Source organism: Tripterygium wilfordii, chromosome 18 (assembly GCF_013401445.1).
Source record: "Tripterygium wilfordii isolate XIE 37 chromosome 18, ASM1340144v1, whole genome shotgun sequence".
In the NCBI taxonomy this organism is placed as follows: domain Eukaryota; kingdom Viridiplantae; phylum Streptophyta; class Magnoliopsida; order Celastrales; family Celastraceae; genus Tripterygium; species Tripterygium wilfordii.
The window spans coordinates 10,616,804-10,644,091 of record NC_052249.1 but is presented as its reverse complement, the minus strand read 5'-3'; the positions used below and the strand labels follow the sequence as shown (position 1 = coordinate 10,644,091).

The window sequence follows — 27,288 nt, the reverse complement described above, 5'->3', positions numbered from 1 at the left end:
CATGATCCCGTATAGGAATACTTCACATGTTTAGAGGTTTACTCCGTCAAGATGAGTCCAAATGACCTTATTAATATATATCTATGTATAAAATAAGATGTTTGCATTAATATGAAATGTAATGTTTGATTTGATTTTGTATAGAATAGTATAATGTAACAAAAACAAAATTAATTTTGCATGAAAAAAGACTTTGGTCTGTGACATTGATACCTATCACTTTTGAATATTTAACGGGTTGTGAATATGGAAACGGGTCACGACGCATATGTATTCTGTACTTTGTTTATATGCCTGGCAATCTGGCATAATCATAAACGGTGTCAGGTGGGGGTTGTATCGAAATTGATATACTACTATCACAACTTATATACTAAATTTCATGAATAAATTGTTCCAACATGTTTAGTAAAAGACCTTTAGTATTAGCAACGAGAGAGGTGACTCGGTTGATAATTGACTGAGTTAGGTATATGTGTTTCCAAAGTTCGATTCCAATGTGAAACATATTTCTCAATGATATCTCAAAAGAAATACCTTAGTATTTGAACATATAAAAAACAACAAAAACTCAAATACAAGCCAGCTTGCTTAGTGCCCGTTTGGTGCACAATTTTGCACCAGCATTAATGCTTCCTAGCACCAAACAACAATTTGGTGTCCCAAACTCTCAGACAATTTTTAACACCCCAAAATGATTGTTTTGTAATTGTTCAAGATTCAACAATTTTGGGTCAATTTTGTGAAAAATTGTATAAGATTTCCATTTTTAACCTTGCTTTAAAATGAAATTCCCTTCATAATACCCCTATGCGTAATCTGGCACAACAATTTCAACAGCACAAATGCTACCAATAAAAGTATAACTAAACGCTATCAGCATTTCATGCACCATATCTGTAACTATTTTTACTAGCATTTAGGCTACCAGAATTATTACTACTATCAAAATTGTCCACCAAACGAATCCTTAATAATAACATAAAAATGCTTTCCTTGATTAAGTCCATGCACAATGAAGAAAAAAAAATTACTACCATTAATCATGCTTGCGTGTGTTACATATACATTGATGCAATAATGGATAAAATTCAATTACCAATTATTGTTTTTTTTTTTTGGGTTTTATTACAACCATTAGATGTTGAGTACGTAAAGTTTGTGCGTTCGCTCAAGTGATTCAGCATCATCAAATGGGCCCATTGAAGGCCCATTCCTTTTGAAGCCCAATCTGGAAGTCCACGTGTGTGCTAGGGTTTGAGGAGCTCAAGAGGAAAGAGATTTGGTGCGGAGGGGCACTTTTAGAGTATCCCGAAATAATTGTTATTTTGTGTTCTGGCGCCGCTCCGAGTGATTCCCCCTCTGGAATTGATTTCCTTTTATCATTGTAATCGTCTTTTGTGTTGCTACTTGGAAGTTCAGTAATATCCATGTTAGACCTCATATATACAATACGCACCGTTTTGTATATATGAGGTCTAACAATCCATAGCTGGGTTTGGTCATCTTGTTCTGTTGTTGTCTGGCTCTGGCTCTGTTATTGCTAGCGTCGTGCGCATAGTTGTTGTGCATGTGAATTCTTCTTATGTGTGTGTGTATATATATATATATATATGAACACCAAAAGCTATGATTAAATGCTTCCACGTTTGGATGATAAGCAGTAAGCATGAACAAATACAATCCACAAATTGGGATGAAAGGGACCCACTTACACAAACAAAGCAATGTAAAGTTGTGAACTAAGCTTTAAAAAAAAAGTAGGATTGGAACTAAACTCCATTTTGCTATATATGTAAGCATGGTTAAGGACAGTTGTGCATGATCATTACTCATTTTGAAACTAAAGGAAATTAAAACGGGTCTAGTAGGTCCATGCTAGTGAAAAAAAAAAGAAAGAAAGAAGAAAAGAACAACTTGCTATGATTCAATCTGTTCTCTCGTATTAAAACTTTAGACTGATCATGGCTCTTATGTTAATACCAAATCTCAACTAACACATGAAAATGGTGGGGACTCTAGGTGTTGAAATTGAATTCTAATGGTTAGACTCGTTGGGTGTAACACACAACCCGAATCCGTTGGATCACCTAATGGGTTCAATCCAAACCCTAAACCTCTCTCACTCTCTTCATTTCCTTAGACTCGCGGATTGGATCCATATCCAAACCCATCACAACAATCAACCCAATGACGAGCTCTTACTTATTAAGTGATGTGCATTTTCTCTTATATTCGATATAAAACTGTAAGTCTCCCATTTTATTGACTTTGAGAAAACCCAATTAATAAACTAAGTAAAGTAACAACCTAATTACATTAACAATTTATTACAATAACAACAAAAACCGAACCTTTGTTGTAAGTAATATATGGGACATGACTGACTCATGGGGTCACAAAGGAGGGGAGGATAAGGACTCTGGTAGAAGGTGTGGGGTTGGTACAGTTCATGATCAATTATTAAGAGACTCTTAATAATTTGAAATATTAAGGGAGTGAGGAAGTGGGGTTTTGGTTTCAACCCAAAAGTAGAGACCTTTCTCATATTTTCAGAGAGAGTAAACTACTTTTTTTTCCTTCTTTGTCATGGCCCTCCACTAGTTACTTAAAGCTTTTGAATTAAAGAATAATGTAGATGTTTAGGCTACTTTTACTTTAATTTAACCACATTTTTAAAAAGAAGAAGGTTCTTGTATCTTCTGTCTGTCTTCATTGCGATCCTCTTTAGTAGATCGAGCCCTTTTGCTAAAAAAAGAGTTATGGCCATGCAAAGTAAGAAATACTATAAGCCACTAATTATTGTTGTTTGACAGAAGAAAGGGTTTGCATGGCTTCCGTATAAAGTAGAACTCAAAAACTCATATTTCCCTTAATTTTTGCTATACGAGGAAGGTTTATGAGAATAACAAACCAACAAGTCAAAGATAGCAATTAAGTCAAACAACTTTTTAACCCAGAGTGATATAGATCGAAACTCAAGTTGTCAGACACGCATGCACAAAAATTTCTAACCAGATTACATAATAAGTATAACCAAAATTCAACGCGTGATCATAATGATATTACTTCAAAGGGAGAATTGAACTCAAGAATTCCCGAGTCCATATTGTGTGACCTTAGAGAGATTCACCAACTGTATATAACCCCAGTGGTTCAAAGAATAATCTTGATATACATTAATCCATTGAAAATGTTATTGTGCACCATCTAAATCAAGAGACGTGTACATCCGAACCATTAATTACAGTGATAAAGATGATATATATCGTCATGATGATCATGATTGGAATCTCTCCCCATTTCAAAAAAATCAAGAGACGTGTGTGTATATATATATTCACTAATCAATTGGAGAAAATATCTATATATGAGCTGTTGAGTGGCATCTAATCATAATCATGAAATTATCCTGGCGCTCCATCCATTGTTTAAACAAAGTATTAGTGGAGTTGTTAACGTTTGGATGCATGTTTGACAAGGATTTGACTCAAACGTTGAAAAGAAAAACAAAAAAGCATTTGGGATGGGACCCACTTCGTTTCCTTTGTTGGAAGACAGCACTGCAGATTAGTTACGAAATGTTGTGGTCAAACGTGTACTGGATCGGTAAATAATGCATGTCCCATCTTTAGTATTAATGAGCTTCTGTCTCTTTCTCGTGCGCAGGCAAATTGCCTATATGGGGATATGATGATGTTTCCACTTTCCACTCCACAACAAGCCAATATGGGAAAAATACAGTAAAAGTAGAACCGTGTGAAATCCGCATAACACCCGTTCCATATCGACATAGTTGAGGATTGAATAAGGGTGGTTAAATGATAATCCGAACTTATGCGAATCGGATGTTGCATTTGCCTAAACCCGACCTACATTAACTCGATCCTACCTCATTTCAATAATACGACGTATACTTTTATGAGAATTTATAAGTCAATTCTCAGTACCCTCCGTTAATCATTTTCTTTTTTTTTTAAGTGTTTGAGACTATGAGGCTTGACTACCTAATGCCCCAACCCACTAAAACATTAACCCATGAGACCTTGAGTATCCAAACCCAACCCACTAACCCATGAGACTCATTGCATACATTGCCAACTCGACCTAAAATGAGATTGATTGAGGAAACTCCCACCCGAACCTATGCGGATTGGATGAGATCTCTCACCAAACCGGACCCATGTTCACCCCAAGTAAAAGTGTGAAACGAGGTAATTTGTTGGGCTTGTCCAAGCTATGATCCAACTTCGCTACCTGGCCCACGAAACGTAATGGGCTCATAATAGTATTGTCACAACAATTTTTCCAAAGTCTAAGTTCCATTAAGTAAACTAAAAGGACTAAAATATAGACAAGTTGCATACGGGTACAATAATGCATGATAGTCTAGAGATTTAATTACTTTTAGAAACAAAACAAGAACACAAAAGGTCGGTAATATCAGCATATCTAATTGAAGCTAAGCTATTTTACAAGTAGAAGATGTCACTATGACCAAGAAATATTTACCAATCCGGTCCTTGATTAGTTAGGCACGTTAACATGCATGATCATCGCTCCATTTAGATCCACATCTGTAGCAGAATTCAAATCCACACCTGCAAGAACAAATGGATGCAATTACAGAAGAAATTAAGCCCCATTTTCGGCTTAAATTTGGTATATGAAAGATGAAGACATGCATGTTAAACTAACCTGCATGAAATGTGTATGCAACCACTGATCTTATCCACGTAAAAGCTGCAATTAGGACATCTCTTCCACTTCTTTTTCTTGACAAGTTTCATCACCATTTTATCTTCCTTTTTGCTTTCACCCCCTTTGAACTTCTCAAACTCACTGCAGGTCATCCCAGCATGCCATGCCACCTTACATTGGGCGCAAAACAACCTCCGACAATTTGGACATTCAGATGAAGTCACAGTCACTCCTCCATCATCAACCAACAAAGCCGAACAGTCCCCAAAAGGACAATAGAATTTCTGCGATCCAAGAACCAGTGACTCGCAAAGCGTGTTCTCCCACCTATCAAACACTTCTGCGGGTACAATTTCACGACAATTTTGGGGTTCCAATATGCCCTTACAATTCAAATCTGGACATTTCACCATCGATATGTTTTCTTGTATTTTGGTCGCAACATACTGGCTAATACAGTCAGTACAAAATGTGTGGGTGCAACTGTGGCTCACAAACATCTCTCCATGAAGTTTCACATCCAAACATATGGTGCAAAAGCTTTGTGAAGATTCAACTGTTCCTTTACGTTTTTTCCTGGGATGAATAGGTTGCTTTGATGGCCCTTTTATTGAACCTCTTGATGAAGAGACTGAGGAGGAGATCAAGGCCTCTTGTAGCTGTAACTGGAGTGCATATTCCTCATCTGACATTGGAATTTTTTCTTTCTCATCAGAGAGTACTGGTATGACGAAATCATCAAGAAAGCGAGTCTTGTTATCCCTGGATCTTCTTGATCTGCCTGTCATCTCTTCTTCGTCTTCGCAAACCCGCTAATCAATGTAATGCCTTCCTAATTCCACCAGCACGAACTGATAATCTAACGACCCCAAATAAGTAACTGGTGAGTAGAGGCAAAATAACCGAGAAATTGAAAGCCAGCAAGGATTTCATAGAACTTCTGATGCATTAACCAGAGAATCAACACAAAACATCCAACAATACAGGAACTCTAAGTAACAAACCCACGAGTGAACACATCGAAACTAAAATGTAGATCGAATAACAAAGAATGGTTGGATAACCTTACAAGACGCAAAGCCCCAATGCAGAGTCCAAGAATCAATCTTGGTAATGGTGGGTGAAGAGCTCCCCCCAATTCTCCTCAATAAAAATCCCTAAAATCTTGAGACTTACGTTTTGCCCCAAACTCCGATTGTCTTCGTCTTCGTCTTCGCCGATTTAAAGTGTGGGCCCAATTATGTTCATTTGGGTTGCCTATTAGCACGAGCTTAATTAAGTGTTTTCAATAAAAAATTGGAGACCAGAACCAGGCAAGCCCAGCCCAAACACACTTGGGGGTATTGATTAGGGGTGACAAAAAAATGTAGCACGTGAGGAAACTGTGGATTCAATTTTGATTAGGGGTGACAAAACATGATTTTCGAGTTGGTTCCAGATCAGACAACATCACATATTTACGAAATACTTACATTTTCGGACCATAATCTGGATTGAATTTCAAACGTACCTGATTGACCATACCCAGATTAGTTTAAATTCGGACAAATAAATTAATCCATATTAAGGTCTGGACAAGTAAATCGATGTGTTTGGTCCGGACAAGTAAATAGTACTAGAATCCATCTTTAAGGCTTCCCGAGCCAAACAGTGAGCAGCTGCATTCCCAGTTCTTCCGCACATGAATAACCCTGCCAAGAATTAAAGCCACTTTCTTATAGTCTTCTCTTAATCTCCCGAATATTCCCACTCCAAGCATTCAATTGTTCTCTTAAATTCCCGCGTTCCAATTGGCTTTGAACAAACCTGCCGGAGGAGGGGACCAGGCCTCAATCCTTGGCACAGCCGGGGCACTAGAATAATGAGGAATAGAAGAAACGGCTGTATATTTGCAGCTTCACAGTATATGTAGACTCGTTTCAGATTCTTGGTTACAAACTGGGCAACGGTCATCATCAATGGCTACGCTGTGCTTATTAAGATTCACATAAACATTTTAAATTCGCTGACGCAACTTCAAGCAAACAAAGCAGCATTTATTCCTAGGTCGTGTGTAAAGTATATATATATATATTGTTTTGACTTTTGCGTACGTATGATAATTTTTTTAAAAGTTTAATTAACAAATTTGGTTCGATTTTATATATTAATTAATAGTACAAATGCACGTGGTTTTGAAGATATGTTCGACATATGATTCTGGAGTATCCAATCTTCTCGCAGTTTTCTTGCTTTCGGTTAAATATAGAGGAATTTTTCTATGGAACATTGTTTTAAAAAATTTTGAAAAAAAATATATTTGTATCTAGATCGATCTTATGAATCCAACTGATATTTTTTTGTTTGAAACAAAAGTCAAATGCAACTTCAAAAGCGCATGAATTGTTTTTTCTTTTATATCTAACAATTCAAAATTATTATGCGATTTTCATATTGAATTTGATTTTTGTTTTGAATAAAAAATATATAGTTGAGTTCATAAGATCGATCAAGATACAAACATTTTTTTTCCCAAAATTTTTCAAAAAAGTTTTGAATCCTAAAAGATAGAATCTCATTTTAATATATATATATCATTTCAGAAACTCATACGAAAATTCCTCATATGTATATATATCACAATCAAAGAACCAGCTAGTAAGTATTCAACCAAAACTCAAATAAAAAGAATCTAACAATTATTGGACTTACTCTTTTTTTGAGTATCTTACTGTTAAGAGGAATCAGATGGTCTGGTTTCCAACTTAAATTGGCAACTTTATGCCACTATAAAAAGCTCTAATCAACCTCCCAACACCACACAACAAAACCCTAAACCCCCATCAATGGCTAAGCTCCTTGACAACTGCTTTCACTTTATCAGGTTAGTTTTAAACAATTTAGTCTTTAATGCATTATAATTTTTTTTTTAATTTCTAAATAATCTTGCATGATATTGACCTTTGTATCTACTGGGGTAGACGATCATATTCAGTTGCGGCAGAGAATATGAGGATGCAACCACCACCAGCAGCAATGAGAAAGGTTGGGGATTTGGGTGCAGGCTTTACGGCAAAGTCGGAGGAGATATACTGGATGAAAGACCCCAAGACTGGAAATTGGGTTCCAGAGAGTCATTTTGATGAAGTTGATGTTGCAGAACTCAGAGACAAGCTTCTTCCCAAGAAGGTGAAACGCTGAAGAAGAAGAAGATATATTCAGACCTACCTTGGCTATGGAAGCACCATATTTTCTCAACTGTACAGTAAAACAGTTTCTGCTTTTGATATATATGTGAACAGCATCAATGGCAGTAATATATATAATCTATCAAAATATGTTATCATCTATCCAATTAAGCGTTGGGATGCCTTTCAATTGTAAAAGCAAAGCATCAAAGAAAATAAGAAAATTGCATCCCCTATTTTTGTCTACGAGTACAATTGAATAAGTTCATCACTGACGACGGAGGGAGTGAGAACGCCTAAATCTGTAAAAAGTAGAGTAAGATACTGAGGAGGAGTATAATCCCGAGCAGAAGTTTCAACTTCAACCTTGTCTGGTATGGGCACACCAAAATCAATGGGTCGTGGGGCGGGAGCCATGTCTTTCTGGTCTAACGGATAAAGCCGTGCAAACTGAAAGGTATTGATACACAATGATTTGTCAATCTACCATGACTTGTTTTATCCATTTCCGTTAGTTACGAAAAAAGAACAATAGTTAAACTTAAAACTTCCAAATCCCATTATGTTTGAAGCATGTGCTAAATGCAAACAGGTAATCATGATATTGAATTATTGATAACTTATAACGGATCATATACGCAGAATAATGCCCTGTAATTATATGCTAAATGCAAACAGCTAATCATAATATTGATAACTTATAACGGATCATATACGCAGAATAATGCCCTGTAATTATATGATAGAATACGAAATCTTAATATACCTTGTAGCTTTCAGCAGCAACGTAGATTGGTTTGTTCATGCTGTGTGCTACCAATGCGATCTGATACGTCCCCATCATGTTGATTATTCCTCCACTCTCAAGGACTCCATCTGCTCCAACAAATACCATATCTACCTCATCCAGAGAATAAGCCACGGCAGAGTCAATTAGAAGTTTTACAGGAACATCAAGCTTGGCCAACTCATTGGATAACCGTAATCCAGTGCGGTCCGGCCTCCCCTCTGCATTTTAAAATTACAAGAAAAACCAATGTATCAATGATGGAAGGACACCCACCTAGTTGCATCTACTTTTCAGACAAAGTCAGGAACACCCAACATTTCTAATTATTATTTTCTTCCTGGTGCTTTTGCTAAAATCAAATGTCTAAAGAAAATACATATGTGCTATGCCATGCTAAGAATAAAAGAAACATAAGCCATGCCTTGCTAAGAAAATCACCGAACCTTGCCGGTATATAGGCCAGGAAGATCATAGCAGCCTTTGACAGTAATAACTAGACTGTTTAAAAAATCGAAGAAAAAAAAATTAGACTGCTTCAGTGCAATCCAAGGTAAATGACCAACCTGTGCACAAAACTCGAAAGAGTTTCTTATTTTGTGCTGCAGTCTTCAGTACTTCCAAAACAACTCTAGAGAAGCCATGCACCAATATAGTGCAACCATCAAATATAAAATCTTGACTAAGCAATGCAATAATCCTGCGTGCCTGCAGTACAAGAAAACATTTCCTTGCGATGTGAATATATATAATTGTGGTAATAAAGAGAAGTGACAGAAAAGTTTCTTTTTTAACCTATGAAACGCTAAAACACCTTAAAAGATATCTCTCCAAACTTTTCTGCACGTTCAATCAAACGATACTTGGCAGAATTGAAGTCCTCATATTCTAAAGCCGAAGTTCTGGATACATATCTCATGAACAGATCGCAGCCTGCTGTCAAAGAGATAGAGGTTGTGTCCCATGACTGAAAAGAGCACAGACATGGTTAATGCTCTATGTTCAAAAAAACAGAACTCATCACATTCTTCAGCAATCACATGCTTCTCTTTTTGAATGAAAAAGAAGTTCATGCAAAGTGCACCCAAGGGGTGCCACCCAAACAGGACAAGAGAAAAAGAGAACAAAGCAAAACCAAGCTACATCAAGGCAATATAATCTGAAACCTGAAGCATACTGCATACCATAACCAAGGATAACAAGCTTAGTGGATTATCCATGATTATTATTTCAGTTAAATGACAACATTTGCATCATTCAGAATAACTAAATAAAAAATGACAACATTTCCAAAATGCCCAGTAATACAACACAAACTAAAATCACAATGTAAACTAATACATTTTCTTTTTTGATTGGAAAACTACCACATTCATCCTGGTACATGAGCCATATAACTACGTCTTGAAATAATCTTTAGATTTGGATGGATGTGGTATAAAATACAAATATTATTACGTATTAAAATCTTCACTGTAGTGGCCATGGAGTCTTATAATTGAGCAGAAGATAACCTTCGAAGAAGAGTAGTTGTGCAAAATATCGTTTAATTAATTATAGATTGATCTCAAAAGAGGGTGGAAACTAGAAAGTGGAAACCCTATGAGGCGATCACTATCCGAGGGTGCATCTAAATTAGGCTATACAGATCCAACTTGTTTAAGCATAATTAATGTGTGAGTTATCTACATTGATCTTCATTGGCTTGAGGAGATAAAACTGCGGTTTCACTGGAATAGCCCAGCACACCCTTATGGAGCCAAAAACATCTTATAGCCTGAGGCATTAGGCACCAGACTAGACCTTTCCACTGAGGATCCTGAGGTAGTAATTTAACTTATTTGATCTCAATCTCTGCACCCAATATTGTCTCTCCAGTCTCCACACATCCCATCCCTAAACCATTCTATCAAACAGCACGTTCACCAAAACTCAGGCTATAACACGACTAGCATTACAACAATGTGAATAAGCAAACCACCAAAAAGGATAAAACAAAATAAGAAAGTTATTCCGAATCAGCGTTCCCTGGAAACATAAAAACAAAAAAATTGTGACAGAGCTACTCACTTTGAGCGAATCAGAGGCCTTCTTGAGCTCGATTTCAAGCTCCATCATCGTCATAGCCTGGCTATTCCGAATCACCGCCGCCAGTGCTCGAATTGCAGCCACGGCCTCCGCCAAATCCGGCTGTTTCCTCCAGCTATTGAATTCATCGATTACACTGAACGCCTTGCCCCCAGCCACCCCAATGTCACTTCCCCGCAACACTCCCTCATCGTCCGGGTTCCGGCCCGCAGCGGCCTGCGCCTGAGCCAGCCAATCACTCGTGACGACTCCATGGTGCGCCGCCCGAGTCTGGTAGTAGGCGGAAATATTGGTTTTAGGGTTTATGTTTTGGAGCGTATCGGCCATGGAAGACGCAGGTGGTGAGAGGGTGTCCGGGTTTGGCACGGTGTCGTTTCGGCCCCTCTGTTTGTCGAGAACGAAAGAAGCTGATCTGTACCACATATTATTAAAACGTGCGTGGCTTTTCCTCAATCGCCGGAATCAGTTCGGAGATGCCGGCGAGGTTTAAGAACTAATTACGTTATATAGATTTTGATTTGTCCCTAATTTTCATGTCTTATTTTAATAATTATATTCAAACGGCACCGTTTCATATACTCATGGCGGGTTGCAACCCAAATGTCAATGAGAATGCTGCCAGCCCATTAGCATTTTGAGGCCCATGTCGTTGGATCTATGAGCTTTTGAAGCTTCTTAAAATCAGCATTTCTGAGGCCCATTATTTGTTTAATCAGTGAATTTGTGTAATATGTTAATTGATTTGGAACAATATTATTTTTCTCCTTCACCCAAACCATTAGTTGAAGTGATAAAGATGATGTATATCACTTTGATAACCAAGGTTCGAATCCCCCACCTCCATTTCAAAAAATGTTATTTTTTCCGACTTTTGTATTTTAATACTTCCTACATCAGCTCAAAGTTCAATTTTTTTTGAGTAATATAATCAATTAATTTGTTTGATTTCTACTAAATTATTGAAAAAAAAAATTAAAGATCTTTGTCATGCAACAAGATATTTTATTGCTTCCCATGATACAAACAAGAAATCAATACATTAATTCATGAGAGCATGCATGTAGACAATAACAATGGCCATGATGAGAGAGTGATCAACATGGGGTTGTACCACCATTGTCAAAACATCTTCACCCAGTACAATTCCACAGCTCAATTGCTTTCTTCTTACCTCTGCAATGAGATCCCCTGACTTGTCCACAATCTTGCATATGGAATTGTTGCTCCAGCTTTGGATCTTAAAGTCATGAGACTGTTGATTCTTGTCCAATCCTTCTGCTGTAACCTTACATGTTGAGTCCCCTCCACCAAACATACCCACCAAGGTTTTTCTGACTTGAAAACCAGGCCTTTTCTTGCTCTTGCTAGCCTCTCCGCCGCCGCCGCTCATCGATGGCCGGTAGCCCTCCCAGAATCCCAACAGTTTCCATTGCTACACAACATGAAATTAAGCACAAATTAGTGAATTAGTACTACTAACGGGCTTAAATATTGGTCAGGTTTAATTTCTCAATTACCTTTCTTAATATGGTGAACAAAACTTTGCCTTTTAGATCCATGAGAAAGATTTCATCGCTAGCCTTGCAATTGTAGTTGTCGACGCGATATACGATTCTACCATTTGAATCAAAAACAGTGCAGCCTTTGCCATTCAGCACCAGAGACTTCAACCATACTGTAAATGTTTCTTGTTTGGATGTGTGGTAGCTTGTGGAAGAAGAAGAAGAAGAAGGAAATAGTAGTTGAGGATGAACTTTTGCCATTGCCATTCAACCAATTAAGTCCAAAACACCCTCTCCACCCTTCTAAATATGCAATTCCCAATTGCATTTTTGCTTTTCTTTAGAGTGTGTTTGGATTGAGGAATTTGGGGGGAAGGGAAGAGAAGGGAGGGGAGGGGGAGAGAAGGGAAGGGGGATTATTTTTCCCTCTCCCATGTTTGGATAAATAAAAAGGAAGGAAGGAAAATTTGTTTAATTTACTAATTTATCCTTATTTTTATGTTAAAATATTATGTACAAGGGTAAAATAGATATTTAACTTACAAATGACTTAATTAGTAATCCCTTCCCTCCAAATGACTCCATTTTGGAGAGAAAGAATTTTAACAAAAATTTAATGAAATCTTCCTTCCAAATCCCCTCAAATCCCTCCCCTTAATTTTTAATAAACTATCCAAACAAGGGAATTGGAAGGAAACTCTATTTCCCTTCCTTTCCCTTCCCTTCAAATCCCTCAATCCAAACACACTCTTAATGATTATACTAAGCACTTTTGCTTATTCTTTAATGTTTATACCAAACAAAGACATAAAGAGCATTATTATTGTCAATTTTATATTTGATATTCATATATATATATATATATATATATATATATATATAATGCTTGGCTTTCACTGTTGCAACAGGGAGATTTTGTCAGGTGATCGTCCACTTGGGTATGACGAACGTGGTGCAGATTACGCACATATACGAACTTTGATAGTGTATTCCATGTCTTAGTTCATACTTTATGGTCACTTCACCGTAGGAATCCTTATCCCATCCATCTTTAATTATAATATATGTACGTATACATACAATTCATTGAAAGAGTGAAGTGAGAGGGGCAATGCAACTTTTGGTGACTAAAAAAGTTGTCAATTTATAACTTAGTCATCGTTCGCACGTTATAATTTGAGAATGCAAAATTGATCAATATTCACACGTTGGTTGATTTCTCACTGTTGAGACAAATTTCTTATATTGATTTTATATGCCACATAAGCAGTTTGATTACACAAATAGTCGAAAGTCTACCCAATTGTGTATATTGGAACCATTTTCAACTTTGAATTCTAAGTTGAAATATTTGAACATTCGGTAATCGAGTTTGCCCTGATAAACTCTTTCGGTGATCAAAAATTGCATTATCTTACTCAAATGGTGAATCCATAGATGGAGTGAGTGAAGTCAATGAACCACAGCTGCAATCTACTATAAAAAAAATGACAAATTAAGCATGACTCATTCATTTACAAATTAACGTTCCGATTGGATGTACAAGATCCTAATATCCCTTATGTTTGCTGATGATGAAATTTTTATATTTTCCCTTTGCCCAAATAAAGACAGATTTTGCATGTCAGACCCCTAATATTGGGTACACCATGCACTAATTATTGTCAATGACTCTGCATTACACTCAGAATATTAGCTACACCATCAAAGTTCACTTGTAGATATTTGATCACACAGTTAATTTGGAATCAATATTGACTATAAACCCTAAATTTATAGCAGTTATCTGCTTTGTAGCTTGTAGTTGTACGTGGGAGCTGTATAGCTTTTCGAAAATATAAAGAATCCCAATATTATTTTTTTTTACTATTTATCCCAAAAATTAAGTCGGACGCATATGAAATCACAGACCTATGCCCACAATTTCACTTTCATATCAATTTATTGTCTTGTGCCATAAAATTTTTAAAAAATTATTGTAATTACTTTTTTTTATAGATGAACATTATTTGCACCCCATTTTTTTAATGCACTATTGTTGTTCAGATATATATTTTTAAAAATATGCATATACCCGGGCTGGGCTTGGATAAGGAGGTAGGCTAGAGTGATTCAGATTGAGCCCAGCCCGGCCTGGCCCAAAACACCATGTCCATAATTTTTTTAAGCCCGGTCCAACATTAATTTGTCATGAGGATTGAGCCCAGCCCGGCCTGGCCCAAAACACCATGTCCACAGTTTTTTAAGCCCGGTCCAACATTAATTTTTCAGTCATGACATAATATAATTTATCAAACCGACCAAAGAAAAAGAAAAGGTAATTAGTTGGGTGTCTTTGGTCAGGTGGTCCCATTACAACCTTAATTTCATGAACGGAACACATAAAGAGGAAATTTGATTAAGACAAAGTTGATTAAGTGATTCTTACTTAAGTAAAGTACACCACTTTTTGTTGATAATATTGGATAAAATTCCCAATTTAATACGATATCCAAGTCCCAGATGTGTGTTGTATTAGGTGTGCTAGATTTCCGGAAAAAATAATTATCTGTTGCAGGATAACTTTCATTAGTTGATTAATTAATTACAATATCTGTATAAACTACACATTGCTCGTACCTAGAAGAAGGGGTGAAAAAACTCTTTCCGGTTCAGATGATCGAATTTGTCAAACTTAGATTAAATCAACTTTGATATAAGTTATATGTCCGAAATTCGAGTCTAAAAGAAATTTTTTGTCTGGTTTAAAATTGAGTCTGAGTGTAAACACATAAATCTTATTCGAATCCTAACTTGAATTATATTATTATTCGATTTACTTGATTAGATTTAAACCAAAGTTTGATCGATTAAATAAGTACGAAATTCAATGTGAATTGGAGACCAAACATGTAAATATTTTATAAACACGAGATCTTGTCCGATATAGAGTCCATCCGAAACCCATTTTTTGCAACCCTATCTGCAACACATCATAGACGCGTTTTTTTGCTACCGCGAAAGCACAAAAGAGAGACGCGGATGATTACAGTTGTCAAAAAGTCAAAAGGTTAGCGAAAATTAATAAATATATGAAATATCCACGTCTTTCTACTGTATCTGCTAACCCTAGCTCATCAAACGCCGTCGTTTTTTTTCCAGAAAAAGGGATGTAGTTGTTGACATTCTCCTCGAGACTATCGTTTCGTACGTACCACGTTTCGGGATTGTGTAGTATACAGACAAATAATACACAGAGAAATTTAAATTTCCAATTAAGGAAACAGACAAAGGAGCCCAACGTTACTCTCTTTTGGTGTAAATTTTTTGTATTTAGTTGGTTAATTAATCGAGGATTTTTTGATTCATATGATTCCTGCTTTTGATGAGGACGAGGAGGAGGAGAAGGGAAATTGAATTGGTGAATTTTGTGATTATCGGTGATCGGGACATTTGATAATTGGATTTCGGCACGCGAATCGCAGTTTGGACGGTGGGGTTTCTGCAGTTTCTCCACCTACCTTTCACGGGTTTGTGTTCTTTCTTCCAATGTTCTTATTCTTGTTGACGACGACCATGATTTTTTGACTTTTCGAGGTAACATTCTCTCTTTATCGGAATTCTGCTGGCATTCCTCGTCGGTTATTTCTTGGGTTAGGATGTATGAATTATGTGGGAATAAGGATTAATGTTGGTGTCGCTTTCTGGATATTGATTATCAGAGAGGAGCTGTTTTGATCTCATTTGAAGTTATTTGAGGAGTTCTTTTATGCTTTTTCAGCTTTTGAGTATTTTAGATATAGGTCTTTCTTCCCCCTTTCTTGTTAGGATTGACGAATTGGCTTTTTGGCGTCTTCTAGTGGATGCCATACTCCTTGTTGTTTATTGGATTAGTTTGAATTTTGAATGGATTGGAGGTTTATCAGAGGTGTCATTTTAACTTAACAACAATTCAGTCTTTTTTGATTTAGGTGGAGTTGCGGGCTACTAAATGCTGTGAAAGATTGCTGATAGAGTGATAGGTATTCGGGTGATTAGGGGATTGGCCGATTGGGTTATATGTGAAAGAATATGTTGGTGCTATTTGAGGTTGAGTTTATGGCAGTTAGGGGGTTCTATTACTTCATTTAGGCAGCTATTATATTGAGTGTCAAGTGAGCACATCATAATGATTGGGACAATAGAATTGTCTCTTTATGGATGCACCCAATATGTCACTCTCTGAGCTGGTTGACTTAGTGAAATCGTGGTTGCCCTGGAAGTCTGAGCCGACTAACGTGTCGAGGGTTTTCTGGATGCCTGATCATAGCTGTGCGGTTTGCTATGATTGTGATTCCCAGTTCACCTTACTCAATCGTAGACACCATTGTCGACTTTGTGGCCGAATTTTCTGTTCCAAATGTACATCTAACTCAGTTTCCACTCCGTCGACTGACCCAAGGCCGGCCTGGGACAACCTAGAGAAAATTCGGGTGTGTAATTATTGTTTCAGGCAATGGGAAAATGGCATAACGACTTCTGATAATGGAGTCCAGGTTTTTAACCAGGATCTTACTGCTTCACCATCAGCTGCAAGTTTGGCGAGCACAAAATCTAGCAGCACTGCTAACCGCTCCTACTTTACTGTTGCCTCGGTGCCATGCTCACTTGAGTCTTGTCAACAAGGTCAACAGTGTTCTAGTCTTACCCCATATCAATCATTACCGTTGGAGACAAGCTCAGACAGGCAATCTGAGGTAAAAGCAGGAATGAGCACTGACTTTGTTGCAGACATGGAGGATCCATCTCTTGCACAATATGGATTTTCTATACACAGGTCTGGTAATTGCTGCTTGTAATTGCTTTCCTTTTTCTGGTGATTATCAGTTGATGCATGAGATCTGAAGTTCTGAACAGCAAGAAATAGATTCATTTTGTTGCTATCATTGCATTTTCAGTTCATCATATAAGAAGTTAGAGTTCTTTATCTGTGTCAGCCAGTGGTTTTGATGTGGCAGTCTTGAAATTTCTCTGAAACGCATTCGATAATAGTTTTATGTAAATTATAATTTTATATATGCATGTAGTATACTAGTGGGAATTCAACAATGAAGGAAGGTCTTGGTGTATTGTCACGATTAATATCTTATATGTTTTTGGTTTGGTTCCAGGAGTGATGTTGAGGATGATGACTATGGTTCTTATCATTACGATTCTGAAACAAGGAATTTGCCCCAAGTCAAGGGCTACTATGATCAAGTTGATTTTGATGAGATGAGCAATCATGATGGGTTACACAAACTGCAGATCAACGGAGAATATGTGGACACAAAAAGTTCAAGCGGTTTTCCATTGCACAACAGTTTTGACTCGCTTGGTGTGAAAGAAAGACCTCAACTTGGCAAAAAAGATGAGTGTGAGAATTGTGATGAAGCTGAGGTACCTTCCTCTTTATGCGATGGGGAGAATGTCAATACCGAACCTGTGGATTTTGAGAATAGTGGTCCTCTATGGCTCCCCCCTGAACCAGCAGATGAAGAGGATGAGAGGGAAGCCAACACGTTTGATGATGACGATGATATTGAGGGGAATGCTGCAGGAGAGTGGGGTTATTCACGTACCCCAACCCCAAGTAGTTTTGGAAGTGGAGAATATCATATTAAGGATCAGTCAATTGAGGAGCACAAGAAGGCCATGAAGACGGTGGTTGATGGCCATTTTAGGGCTTTGGTGGCACAGCTATTACAGGTAGAGAACCTTCCAGTGGACAATGATGATGAGAAACAGAGCTGGTTAGAGATTATCACATTGCTTTCATGGGAGGCTGCGACACTATTAAAGCCAGATATGAGCAAAGGTGGAGGAATGGATCCAGGTGGATATGTGAAAGTAAAATGCATAGCTTCTGGACAACGTTGTGAGAGGTAAATGCTTTAACTTTCCAGATATAAATATGCTTCAGTTTTTGACTTTCTTCAACATATATTGATGGTTTTGTATTCTTCCCTAATAGACCATTGCTTCCATTGGCTAGAAATTTTTCTCATAAGAGGGACTTCTATGTTTCTTTTGTGGACCCTTCTTCCAGTTCTCCAACTTAGGTCTTGGGCTATGAAAATTTGGAGCTTTATTCACAGTCACTGGACATTAGGTTTCTGATTTAATTAGTTTATTGATTAAAGTAATTTGCAGAAGAACCTGGCAATTTTGTATCAAATAACCAAGGATAGTGGTAATGCTTAAAGAGACTTACTTTTCAGACTGGCAACTAAGCATTAATTTATGTTGGCACCACAGTTTTGAACGACATAGCTGGAGGGTTGCACAATTGATGAAGAAAAACCTGATAGTCAGCCTATTTTATCACTAGGAAACACTCTCTTTGTGCTTGCTATATGGAATGTTGGGGAGATACAATTATTAAACATTCCAATTTTTCTTCGATCAGCAATACAATTAATTAGCAAGTTCTACTTATGTAAATAGACTGTAAATAGAAACCACGTCCATTTGATAAAAAAATATATATATATAACTGCTGCAGGTGTTTGCTCCCACTGTATTTATTACTCGAGGTATCAGCCTATAAGACAGTCATCGCACTTGTAATTCCATGACTGTAATACGTACAGCTCTTATGTCCCATATTAAACTCTTCACTGGTTTATGAGTCTTTTGCCCACTAACTTCACCAGAATAACAGTGATCACCAGATGATGTCCTAATTGCAATCTTTTGTGTTATATTGTTCTGATTTTGATATTATGATTGCTTGCCTGTAGTATGATTGTGAAAGGAGTTGTTTGTAAGAAAAATGTGGCCCATCGGCGGATGACATCAAAAATAGAGAAGCCTCGCTTGCTGATCCTTGGAGGAGCACTCGAGTATCAACGGGTTTCTAACCTTCTATCAAGTTTTGATACTTTGTTGCAGCAGGTTGTAATTTTTATGATTTTCTTTTAGCTTCTCACTTACTGGTTTCCTCCATGTGCCTGGACAAATATGTTCATTTTCTTGATTTGTTCTAAGGGGCTTAAATCTTTATGTAGGAAATGGACCATTTGAAAATGGCCGTTGCAAAAATACACGCACACCGCCCTGATGTCCTTCTGGTTGAGAAATCAGTTTCTCGGTATGCGCAGGAGTACCTTCTTGAGAAAGACATATCTCTTGTTCTTAATATCAAGAGGACACTCTTAGAGCGTATAGCCCGCTGCACTGGTGCTCAGATAGTCCCTTCAATTGATCATCTCTCTTCCCAAAAGTTGGGCTACTGTGAGAAGTTTCATGTGGAGAAGTTTCTGGAAGATCTTGGTACTTCCGGGAAAGGAGGAAAAAAATCAATGAAGACATTAATGTATTTTGAAGGATGCCCAAAGCCATTGGGTTGCACTGTAAGTCCTAAAATCTATCAAAAAATGCAGAAAGGGGAAGAATTTGACTTTACAGTTCATCTGATATTGAATGAATAATTTAATATTGTCTAATTTTTAAATAACAGTTCAGTTTGGTTTTGAAATGCAATATTTCATCACCAATCCACACAAATGGATGTGGTTTCTTCATCTCTTTTTGGAGATTTTCTTTTGTTGAGAGATTTGTGACATGTAAAGTTTATCCAAAAGGTTTTGAGGTCACTGCTTAGATCATCTTGGGTGCCTCAGTGAATGGTTGTCCACCTACATTTATGTATGCTAAGTATAGCTATTCCATTGGTAGGTCACTGCATTGATGTTGTTAGTTAACCTTCTGTATTGTATGATGGAACTCCCGTGAAGTTGGGGGACTGCCTCATTTGACTGTTTTTCATGATTTTTTGCTTAGGCTTCTGTTGTTGAGTCTGTAACCAAGGCTTACCCTCCATGATAAGCGGGGTTTTCATAAATTTATATTTTTGTGAAAATAATGAAGAAGTGCTATGAGGTTATCATTTAGCTCATATACTTATTTTTGTTTCAGATTTTTCTCAGAGGTGCTAGCAGTGATGAACTAAAGAAAGTAAAGCATGTGGTCCAATATGGAGTTTTTGCAGCATATCACTTGGCATTGGAGACATCTTTTCTTGCCGATGAAGGAGCTTCTCTACCAGAACTCCCAATGAACTCCCTAATAATAATGGGACTCCCAAATAAATTATCAAGCATCGAGAGGTCAATATCAACAGTAACTGGTTTCAGTTTCACTGCTGATGGAAACACTCACGAACCTCAACCTAGTGACAAACCACAAAGATCCCATAGTGTCCCTAGTTCATGTCTGGCCCCATCAGTAAGCAGTGATTCTGTTCACAAAGTGAATATAAAATTCCCAGCTTCTTTCTCTGCTACTGGAGAGAGTGTTATCTCAGATTCTCAATGTAACGAGCTTGTGCCATCCCATACACTTGAGAAAGATGAAATGCATTCTGGAGAATATCTTCTGGCCGATACTTTTTCAGCAAACAATGGTCCGGCTGTCCTGGTTGATGACACTGTTAATGTTCTTGGGCCTTTACAAACATGTGGACAAGGTGGTCTAGCAGATGGTTCAGAGAAATATCACTACACCATGGATACGACTCAGGTTACCAATTCAGATATATCCTCCAAACAACACACTGGTAAATATCATCTTGAGGAGCCACCTCTGAAAGAAGAGTTTCCTCCATCTCCTTCTGATCATCAGAGCATTCTGGTCTCCTTATCGTCTCGGTGTGTATGGACTGGGACAGTTTGTGAAAGATCCCATCTCTCTCGAATCAAATACTACGGAAGCTTTGACAAGCCTCTGGGTCGGTTTTTACGGGATCATTTGTTTGATCAAGTAAGCTTTCTCTTCTCTGATTGTTGCCATTTCTGTCTCTAAAAACCCTGGTATTACATCTTAGAATGTTGATATTTAAAATTTTCCAGAGTTACCATTGCGGTTCATGCGAGATGCCATCAGAAGCACATGTTCATTGTTATACTCATCATCAAGGCACCCTCACCATATCTGTTAAACGGGTATCAGAAATACTCTTGCCTGGTGAGAGGGAAGGAAAGATCTGGATGTGGCACAGATGTCTGAGATGCCCCCGGACCAATGGTTTTCCTCCTGCAACTCGGCGAGTAGCAATGTCAGATGCTGCGTGGGGTTTATCTTTTGGAAAATTTTTGGAGCTTAGTTTTTCAAACCATGCAGCTGCAAGTAGGGTGGCAAGTTGTGGCCATTCTTTACATAGAGACTGCCTTCGTTTCTATGGGTAATTTTCTTCATTTCTTGATATAAAAATTGTAATGAATAAATTATGACTCCGCAGCATGAGTTATTTTTATGTCTCATTAAGGGTATTGCAAAAACTACTGCTGGCAACAATATTTCTCCATATTCTAGAACAAAGATTGTTGGTTGAGACCTTGTTTGATGAGGCCAACAACATCACCTCATTTTTTCAACTAAGTGAACTTTCCCGGGTATTGATCATTGTTTTAATTGCATTCAAGCACTCCTATTTCTAGTTATGCTAAATTCAACATATTCTAAAAGGTAATATATTGAGAAGGAATTCAAAAAGAATTTCTCTTCTATCAAAAAAATTTTGAAATCATGTTATCCCCCCCCCCCCCCCTCTTTCTCTCACACACACACATATAATGGTTACTTGGTACATGCTGCAGATTTGGTGAAATGGTTGCTTGCTTTCGCTATGCATCAATTGATGTTCTCTCCGTCTACCTTCCACCTTCAAAACTAGACTTTGACTTTGAGAACCAGGAATGGATTCAAAAGGAGGCAGATGAGGTGCAGTAATCTCAATTTTACTTACCAGAATATGACATATAATCTTGCTGCATTTAGATGATTGCTTGTTATTTGATTATAACAGGTTGTTAACCAGGCAGAGCTTCTGTTTTCCGAAGTACTTAATACTCTTCGGCAAATTGTGGAGAACAGAGCTGGCATGTGGCCACTTTACAGCAGCATGAGAACATCTGAATTAAAACGCGTGACTGAAGAAATGGAAGCATTGCTACAAATGGAAAAGCAAGACTTCGAGGTGAGGCATTTTATAGATGTCAAAATCTTATCCTTCTTCAGTATTTTGTCTTAGATGCTATCTTATATGTACAATCAGGAAGTAGCAGATAACAACCATATTTTTATGTGAAGTTCTCAGTGATTACAATGAAATAAAAGTAGGAGCCCCATTGTATTAGCTTTTTGAATATTTGGGTGTTTGATGATTATATATCCACATATTTTATTCCAGTGTTGGCCACTTGTTTACTTCTGATTATTCTGCTGTTGTATTATTGAGCTCAGAATATTACCTGGTTTTATCTTCATTCATCACACTTGTTTGACTTCTGGTTACTTATTCTGGTGCTGTATTATTCCGTTCATAATTTTGGCAGCTTTATCTTTATTCTTGAAGACTTGAACAGAATAACTCTTGAACCTTCATATTGACTTTTGAATCTTGAACATTTGAAAGTTATAATTCAAACCATATTTATTTTTGAATGATACTTCAAACCATATATCAATTTGAACATTGTGACTTCCAAACTCCTTTTCTACTGTATCAATGTCTTCAAATATTAGGAGACATTATTTTTATTCTTGCGCACCATAAAACACTTATGGCAGATGAGTACCTTGCTCACAATCCTCAAAGCTCATCAAGACTTCGTGTTAGCCTTATCATAAATGGTCCAGTTTGCTTGCATTTTCATTTATCAAAGGTTTCTCTTTTGATTTTGCTCAAATGCTGGTTTCTGGAGTATCTTCAGATGCATGCTTTAAATATTTTCTCGAGCTTCATCAATCACATGATGAACAGCTTAAACTTCATGCATAGAGTAGTCAAGTTCAAAAGTACCTGAAATTCAAACAAACTTTTAACTTATGCTGCTGCCTCTTTTAATTGGGTTCTCATTTCTAAATATTCTTTTTAGGTATCACTGGGGAAAACCTTGAAAAGGCGAGTGGAGAAGGGCCACCCTGTTATTGATATTCTCGAAATTAATCGTCTGCGTAGGCAATTACTCTTTCAATCTTTTATGTGGGACCACCGGTTGACCTATGCAGCCAGTTCAGTTAACAACACCTTGCAGGATGGATTGGGTGACTCAGTTTCGTCATCTGACAAGAAACTCATTCCTAATACTGAGAAGCTCACTGAGATGAACGAGGCCACCAGGCCTGTAAATGGCTTTAGCAGTTGTGACTCGCTTCTTGTGGATGTTAAACTTGGCAAAAGCCCTGAACTGGAAGAAGGATTTGGTAGCAATGTCAACTTGTCTGGCTTGATTAATCAAGAAGCAGACATGGATGGAATGGAAGATTATGCTAATCTTTCTGCTAGCTTGTACATTGGCGATCAAGCTGACGATGCCAAATCCAAAACTGTACATAGGACTCTCTCTGAAGGAAAGGTACCTGTAATGGAGAATATATCACAAACCCTTGATGCTGCATGGACAGGGGAGGCTCACCCAGGCATCACAATGTTGACGGATACTGCAGTATGGGCACCCGATTCAATGTTGGCAGATTCTTCAACTGAAGCTGTTGCTGTAGAGGAAATAGATGCAGAGTGCCATACTGAAGACCAACGTTCTTCTCAGGTTAGCCGTCCTCTTTCACCTATACTGGCCATCAAAAGCCCTGATGATGTGGAAGACTCTGTAAACTGGCTAAGGATGCCCTTCATGAACTTTTACCGGTCGTTAAATAAGAATTATCTCCGGAATGCTCAGAATCTTGACAATATGGAGTGTAGCCCTCTCTACATTTCATGCTTTTCGAAGTTGGAACTCCGCAATGGGGCTAGGTTGCTTCTGCCTATGAGTATTAATGACACTATAATTCCGGTGTATGATGATGAACCCACTAGTATAATAAGTTACGCTCTTCTGTCACCAGAGTATTATGAACAACAAACTGATGAGGGGAAAAACATTAAAGATGACGGAGATTCTACATCATCCTTAATTTCTCCCGATCCAATGAACCTTCAGAATTCCCATTTAGGTGATGAAACAATGAGTGAATCACATAGAAGTCATGCTTCTGCAGATGACAGCAATCCATCCTTGTTTAGATCTCGTAGCTCCATGATATTGGATCCACTCTCTTATACGAAGGCTCTGCATGTCAAAGTTTCATTTGAAGATGATGGGCCCCTCGGTAAAGTGAAATACACCGTGACTTGTTACTATGCGAAGCGGTTTGAAGCCTTAAGAAGGATGTGTTGCCCATCTGAGCTTGATTTTATTAGGTCTCTTAGTCGCTGTAAGAAATGGAAAGCTCAAGGTGGCAAGAGCAATGTCTTTTTTGCCAAGACCTTGGATGACAGGTTTATCATCAAGCAAGTCACTAAGACAGAGCTGGAATCATTTATACAATTTGGTCCTGAATATTTCAAGTACCTTTCTGAATCAATTGGCACGAGAAGTCCCACATGTCTGGCAAAGATTTTAGGGATATATCAGGTGCTCATTACTTGAAACTCTTTAACTATGACATTTATGGTTTAAATTTTACACGAAGCATTGGCTCCCTTAAAAAAATCATAATGAATGATATGCTAAAAAGTAAGGTACTTTTTGTTCCCTAAATCTTTACTACTATTAGCAAGAGGAAAAAAAAAAGGTAAAAAGGTAAACAACACCCATGTCCAAGGCTCCCGTAATGGGCGGGGATCGGGGACAGACAAAATGTACGCAAACCTTACCACATGTTCAAACCCCAGAAACAGTCTCTCCATATATTATGTGGGGGAAGGTTGCGTACATCTTACCTATTCCCAGCCCTGCCATTGCGGGAGCCTTGTGCACGAGAGTTGATTACCTTTTACTTCTTTTGTTTTTTGTTAAATTTTTGCTTACATTGGTGGTTTTTGTATTACATAGTAAGTGCACATAGCCCCATATATCTAGGATTCAGCCTTTGCTACAAAGCCTGGTGGGTTGAAGTTCGGCTTTTGCTACTGGTTTTGGTGAAATGATCTCAACCTGGCATGAAAAGCTCTCTCTTTGTTTTTGGTTTAGTCAGTGTGGTTGTTAATAATTTTTTAAGTAAACATGACATTACAATGATTAAATTTAATTTTTAAAAAAATGTTGAACTAACTGTATGTTGGCTTTGCAACTTGTGATAGTAATACTATTATTGAACTTCATAACCATCGTTCCAAAAGGGGCTACCCTCATACATTATATTTTATGAACTTATACTCAAGTGTTGGCTGTTTTGGTAGGTTAATTCAAAGCATCTTAAAGGAGGGAAAGAATCGAAGATGGATGTTCTGGTCATTGAGAATCTTCTGTATAGAAGGAATGTGACACGCCTTTATGATCTTAAAGGATCTTCCAGATCACGGTATAATCCAGATTCTAGTGGGAGCAACAAAGTTCTACTTGATCAGAACTTAATAGAAGCAATGTCAACATCACCCATTTTTGTGGGGAACAAGGCAAAGCGATTGTTGGAGAGAGCTGTTTGGAATGATACTTCTTTCCTTGCTGTAAGTTTCAAAAGAGGGTGCCTCACCATTTCCCAAGTTCTTAGTAGTTAGGAGTTATCAGTCAAAAAGTAACTTTTTTCTTCTGTGTTTCATATTAACATCTCATTTCTCCTGTGCTGATGCAGTCAGTTGATGTAATGGATTACTCATTATTGGTTGGGGTGGATGAAGAAAAGCATGAGTTGGTTCTTGGGATCATAGATTTTATGAGGGAGTATACATGGGACAAGCACCTTGAAACGTGGGTGAAGACTTCAGGCATTCTTGGTGGGCCGAAGAACTCGTCGCCAACTGTCATATCTCCCAAGCAATACAAGAAAAGGTTCCGAAAAGCAATGACTGCATATTTCCTGATGGTCCCAGATCAATGGTCTCCTCCTATTGCTCCAAGTAAATCATGCACTGATATATCTGAAGAGAGCACTCAAGGTGGGACTTCAGTTCAATGACATTGAGTCTCTTTACATCGCCATTTGATAGCATACCTCTGAAATGCACTAGCTTGTGAATTTTTCCTCAGCCTACATTGTTTTCTCTCTTCTTCATTTCATTTATTATGTATAGCAGTTCTGTTCTAATTTTTGTAAGACACTAGGAAATTTTTATTGTTAGGATATGCAAAACAAGGCTATTTTAAGCCACAGAAGTTTCTGTCAGGGGTTTAGTATTGGATTAGCCCTTCATGACATCTTTGTTCATGCAATTAAGCATTGCAAGGTGCATATGTATTTTCATGTGTATATATATACATATATATATTTTTTGTTTGATTTAACACCATTTGTTGTCTTTTTTTCCTTTTCTTCTTAGTTTCTCTGTGCATACACATTTTTTTCTTGCTTTCCATTTCTCTGTGTTGACAGATGCTCTCTTATCGAAATTCATTAAGAATCCACCTCAAAATTTTCATTTCGTGCATTTCTTGTTTATTGTAATCATGAGATGGACACAGTTTGTTTAGTGGAGAAATTAGGAGTTGCCTGATTGATAGGATTCTAGTAGGTCATTAGTCATTACACTTGTCTAAAATTCAGTCTTGTGATTGTTTGGTTCGCCAGAGCAAAATAAGATTGGGATCCCAGTCTACTATCCAAAATGCCTGTATTTGTTCAGTTTTTTGTAAATCTGGCTTAAGCATGGAAAATCTGGATCAGTTCTGGTTGTAAGTAAGTTGCAGACTAGGTCTTTCACTCTTTTGGCTCAATATCTGGTGCAGCTTGAAACCAGCTGTATCAGAGACACAGGATTTTATGAGGTATACCACTCAAAGGCTTTGAATGCCTGATTTTATTTAACTTGAAGTAGCATAGCACATACATTGACATGATATGCTGATTCTTCTTACATTCACAAATCAAACAGGGCTTAGTGACCTAGTCTACTGCAATTTCAATTGAATTTTTTGATGAAGGTCCTCATCTAGTGCAGTCAAATGTTCGAAACACAGTCAGATGAGGCCACCTTCTATTTTTTAATTGAAGTGCTCGGTGTTCTTGCCATACAGGTTTGCTCTATCAGTTAATGCCTTGTTCTTTTACTTTGCACATCAGTCTGCTTTGTACTCATCGAGCTTTGCGATAGAATTGATGCCCA

At 37.6% G+C, this 27,288-nt stretch overlaps 5 protein-coding genes across 10 annotated transcripts; 2 read left to right on the top strand and 3 right to left on the bottom strand.

The window, feature by feature from the left end:
• Window positions 1-4,298: 4,298 nt before the first annotated feature.
• On the bottom strand, window positions 4,299-5,926 carry LOC119984473 (E3 ubiquitin-protein ligase RNF144A-like). 2 transcript variants are annotated; one of them, XM_038828449.1, is made up of 3 exons: window positions 5,771-5,926; window positions 4,699-5,560; window positions 4,299-4,601 (listed from the first exon to the last, which is right to left on the bottom strand). In XM_038828449.1, the coding sequence occupies exons 2-3, from the start codon at window positions 5,487-5,489 to the stop codon at window positions 4,541-4,543; spliced, it is 852 nt and encodes a 283-aa protein (XP_038684377.1). In that variant the 5' UTR covers window positions 5,490-5,560; window positions 5,771-5,926; the 3' UTR covers window positions 4,299-4,540. The 2 variants fall into 2 exon arrangements, with proteins under 2 accessions (XP_038684377.1, XP_038684378.1); XM_038828450.1 differs by having other exon boundaries at window positions 5,766-5,923.
• Window positions 5,927-7,309: 1,383 nt separating this feature from the next.
• LOC119983467 lies at window positions 7,310-7,881 on the top strand. The gene is made up of 2 exons (XM_038827138.1): window positions 7,310-7,564; window positions 7,662-7,881. Exons 1-2 carry the CDS (start codon window positions 7,527-7,529, stop codon window positions 7,879-7,881), a joined length of 258 nt encoding a protein of 85 aa, XP_038683066.1. The 5' UTR covers window positions 7,310-7,526.
• A 90-nt stretch (window positions 7,882-7,971) lies between these two features.
• On the bottom strand, window positions 7,972-11,228 carry LOC119983655 (translation initiation factor eIF-2B subunit alpha-like). The gene is made up of 5 exons (XM_038827347.1): window positions 10,726-11,228; window positions 9,470-9,622; window positions 9,222-9,363; window positions 8,635-8,876; window positions 7,972-8,318 (listed from the first exon to the last, which is right to left on the bottom strand). Exons 1-5 carry the CDS (start codon window positions 11,164-11,166, stop codon window positions 8,112-8,114), a joined length of 1,185 nt encoding a protein of 394 aa, XP_038683275.1. The 5' UTR covers window positions 11,167-11,228; the 3' UTR covers window positions 7,972-8,111.
• A 502-nt stretch (window positions 11,229-11,730) lies between these two features.
• LOC119983656 (protein LURP-one-related 11-like) lies at window positions 11,731-12,572 on the bottom strand. Its single transcript, XM_038827348.1, has 2 exons — window positions 12,261-12,572; window positions 11,731-12,175 (listed from the first exon to the last, which is right to left on the bottom strand). The coding sequence occupies exons 1-2, from the start codon at window positions 12,510-12,512 to the stop codon at window positions 11,783-11,785; spliced, it is 645 nt and encodes a 214-aa protein (XP_038683276.1). The 5' UTR covers window positions 12,513-12,572; the 3' UTR covers window positions 11,731-11,782.
• Window positions 12,573-15,400: 2,828 nt separating this feature from the next.
• LOC119984423 (1-phosphatidylinositol-3-phosphate 5-kinase FAB1B-like) lies at window positions 15,401-26,475 on the top strand. Of its 5 annotated transcripts, none has more exons than XM_038828361.1 (12): window positions 15,401-15,754; window positions 16,196-17,040; window positions 17,375-18,127; window positions 18,986-19,139; window positions 19,253-19,597; window positions 20,163-21,005; window positions 21,095-21,426; window positions 21,842-21,965; window positions 22,051-22,221; window positions 23,123-24,661; window positions 25,429-25,695; window positions 25,821-26,144. In XM_038828361.1, the coding sequence occupies exons 2-12, from the start codon at window positions 16,421-16,423 to the stop codon at window positions 26,142-26,144; spliced, it is 5,472 nt and encodes a 1,823-aa protein (XP_038684289.1). In that variant the 5' UTR covers window positions 15,401-15,754; window positions 16,196-16,420. The 5 variants fall into 5 exon arrangements, with proteins under 5 accessions (XP_038684289.1, XP_038684290.1, XP_038684287.1 ...); XM_038828362.1 differs by having other exon boundaries at window positions 16,181-17,040; XM_038828359.1 differs by having other exon boundaries at window positions 15,401-15,821.
• Window positions 26,476-27,288: the final 813 nt, after the last annotated feature.